Genomic DNA, 2782 nt, shown 5'->3' with positions numbered 1-2782 from the left:
GTGAATATAAAATGTACAACCTTCCCCAAAACACTTTTTTGCGGCCGGGCACAGTGGCTCATGCCTGTAATCCTAGCACTTTGGGAGGCCGAGGCAGGTGGATCACTTGAGGTCGGGAGTTTGAGACCAGCCTGGCCAACATGGTGAAACCCTGTCTCTACTAAAAATACAAAAAAAAAAAAAGTTAGCCAGGCGTGGTGGCGGGTGCCTGTAGTCTCAGCTGCTCGAGAGGCTGTGGCAGGAGACTCGCTTGAACCCGGGAGGCAGAGGTTGCAGGTGAGCCGAGATCTTGCCATTGCATTCCAGATTGGGCAACAGAGTGAAAATCCGTTTCAAAATAAAATAAAAATAAAAGGCTAAACTGTTCTATAGTTATGATCAGCACCCTCATCTTTAGAATGTTAATGATGGGTTACCTTTGGAAGTTAATTATTTGGAAGAAAATGATCCTATTCCCCCAATTAGTTTTTTGGAAGGGTTATTTTTAAGCTTCCCCATTTTTTCTTTATGTTCCTTTCCCAGTACTCTGTGTGTCTTTCTGGGAGCTCCTAACCTGACTCAAAAGTTGACCGGCTCCAGGTGTAGTGGGGAGTGGGGAGGGCAGGGGTGTGGCAGTGTGTCTGGCGATACCTGCTTAGATGAGAGCTGAGTCATGCACAGTGCACCAGAGAGGCAGGGGCTGGCCCGGCCCTCAGCAGGTGCCTGGCATTTGAAGACACCCAGGTCATCCCACACAGGACGATGCACGTTGTGATTCCTAGGTCTTCCTTTTGGGCATCCTAAGGCCAAACTTTAAAGACTGGTGGCATGCAGTGGTGGGTTCACACGCCACTGAGATAGAGGGACCCTGACAGGCGGTGAGGCCTGCTTTCCACACGGGGCCTTTGGAAATGACAGGAACAGTGGTCCCCAGGCACCCTGGCCACTCCCTCAGCTAAGCTGAGTCTTCCTTTCACTGTTCTGGATGTTAGAATTCAGCAAATGCTTCTTTTTTTTGTAATCTTTCTGTTGCTAAGAAACAAAACAAAAAGCTTTAAAAACTGGTGGACTCCTTCTCCAGGCCCCTTTCTTTCTGAGGGTCCATCCCCCATGAGCCACATCGTCAGTGCCAGCCCAGTGGTTCACCCGCCGGCAAGGGCAGTGTCCTGAGGACATTCAGGAAACTCTGGGATCACACAAGCGGAATTCATGAACTTACACACAGATTTGCTAAGGACAAGATTGAGATATTGTTGTTTCTCTAGAACTGAGCCGAGAACTGTCCTTGCCTTGCACGTGGTATTTTCCAGGTGGTCTGGACCCACTAATACGAGGCCTTCTTGCGAGACCAGCCAAACTGCAGGTGCAGGATCAGCTGATGAACGAGGAACTGACGGAAAGGCTCTTTGTGCTGTCCAATTCCAGCACCTTGGATCTGGCGTCCATCAACCTGCAGAGGGGCCGGGACCACGGGCTGCCAGGTCTGCCAGTTCCTTCCCTTGCACACCTCACGCAGCTGCTGCAGGATTTGCTGAGTTAGCAACCTGCTGCTAGAGAGACTGATTTAAAGTAAAACAATCACAAATCTAATGCCTTCTAAGCAATGGCTCTTAAAGGACCCCAGTTCATTCAGCTATAGCGGCCACTTCGAGCTTTTCTTAGAGAGAGAAATGGCACAAAGAGGGTGATTCTGAACCTCCCAGGGACGTATGAGCTAGGACCTTGAGAAACACCCGCTTCTAGTAGAGGGAGGAGGCGCTGCACGGGCAGACAATGGCAGGTCAGCGTCTGGCGTCCCAGGAAGCTCCTGGGATGGCTAGAGTGCCCCCCTCCCCTTCTCCTCCCCTCAGCGAGATCCTAGGGCCTGCAGAGATCATTCCACCACATCAGGACCGCTGTTAGCTAACTGGTCCAAGCTGGCCCCTGGTGGGAGTGGCTGCACCTCTCAGGCCAGCAGCCCCCTGTGCTCCCTACACCCGACCTGGCTCCGGCCTTTCCCAGGCCCCACCGCGCAGCCTCCTCCCTGACCTGCCCAGTTCCCAACTCCCTGACCTCAGGCCCACCTCAGCCTTCCCTCCTCTGGGCTCCTAGGTGGTTCGGTTGTCTGGTCAACCTGCAGCACCTGTCCAGGCCCGATCCCCTGAGACCTCGTAATCTGTGTGCGGCTCTTCTCTCTCCATGCACCCTGGGAGCTTGGGAGGTGCCCTCCTATTGTGCGTGGGTGACATGTGAGATGGACAGTAGTGGCAAGTCTTGTTCTGCCACATCCCTGGCCCTTCCCCCATTCCTGTCTTCCTTACCAGTGGCATCTGGAAGGGCTGAGATCAGCAACCACACAGGCTGTGAATATCTGGGGACTAAACGTGAGTTGGGAGGATCAGAAGGGGCCCCATGTGTGTCAGGATAGTGCATACTGTCCCCCTCACTCCCTGCACCCAAACACAGCTGCTTCCTTGTTGCCAGAGCTCAGGGAGCACAGCCCACATATGCCTTCACACGCCCGGCACATACCCAACACACGCCCACACATACCCAGCACATGCCCAGCACACACCCACACATGCCCGCACATGCCCAGCACATGCCCACACATGCCCAGCACACACCCACACATGCCTGCACATGCCCAGCACATACCAAGCACATGCCCAGCACACACCCAGCACATACCCCGCACACACCTGTCTACACATGCCCAGCACACACCCGCACATGCCCAGCACACACCCACACATGCCCAGCACACACCCACACATGCCTGCACATGCCCAACACATACCCAGCACATGCCCAGCACACACCC

General features: G+C 54.1%; 1 protein-coding gene across 1 annotated transcript in view; it reads left to right on the top strand.

The window, feature by feature from the left end:
• The window catches only part of TPO (thyroid peroxidase), a 132527-nt gene that overhangs the window by 78221 nt on the left and 51524 nt on the right, over positions 1 to 2782 (top strand). The window contains exon 9 of the mRNA XM_011989529.1: positions 1290 to 1460. Within this exon, the coding sequence (XP_011844919.1) occupies positions 1290 to 1460 (171 nt within the window). The remainder of the gene's footprint in view (positions 1 to 1289; positions 1461 to 2782) is intronic.

This window comes from Mandrillus leucophaeus, unplaced genomic scaffold (assembly GCF_000951045.1).
Source record: "Mandrillus leucophaeus isolate KB7577 unplaced genomic scaffold, Mleu.le_1.0 Scaffold355, whole genome shotgun sequence".
NCBI lineage: Eukaryota > Metazoa > Chordata > Mammalia > Primates > Cercopithecidae > Mandrillus > Mandrillus leucophaeus.
This window is presented reverse-complemented; position numbering and strand designations above follow the sequence as displayed.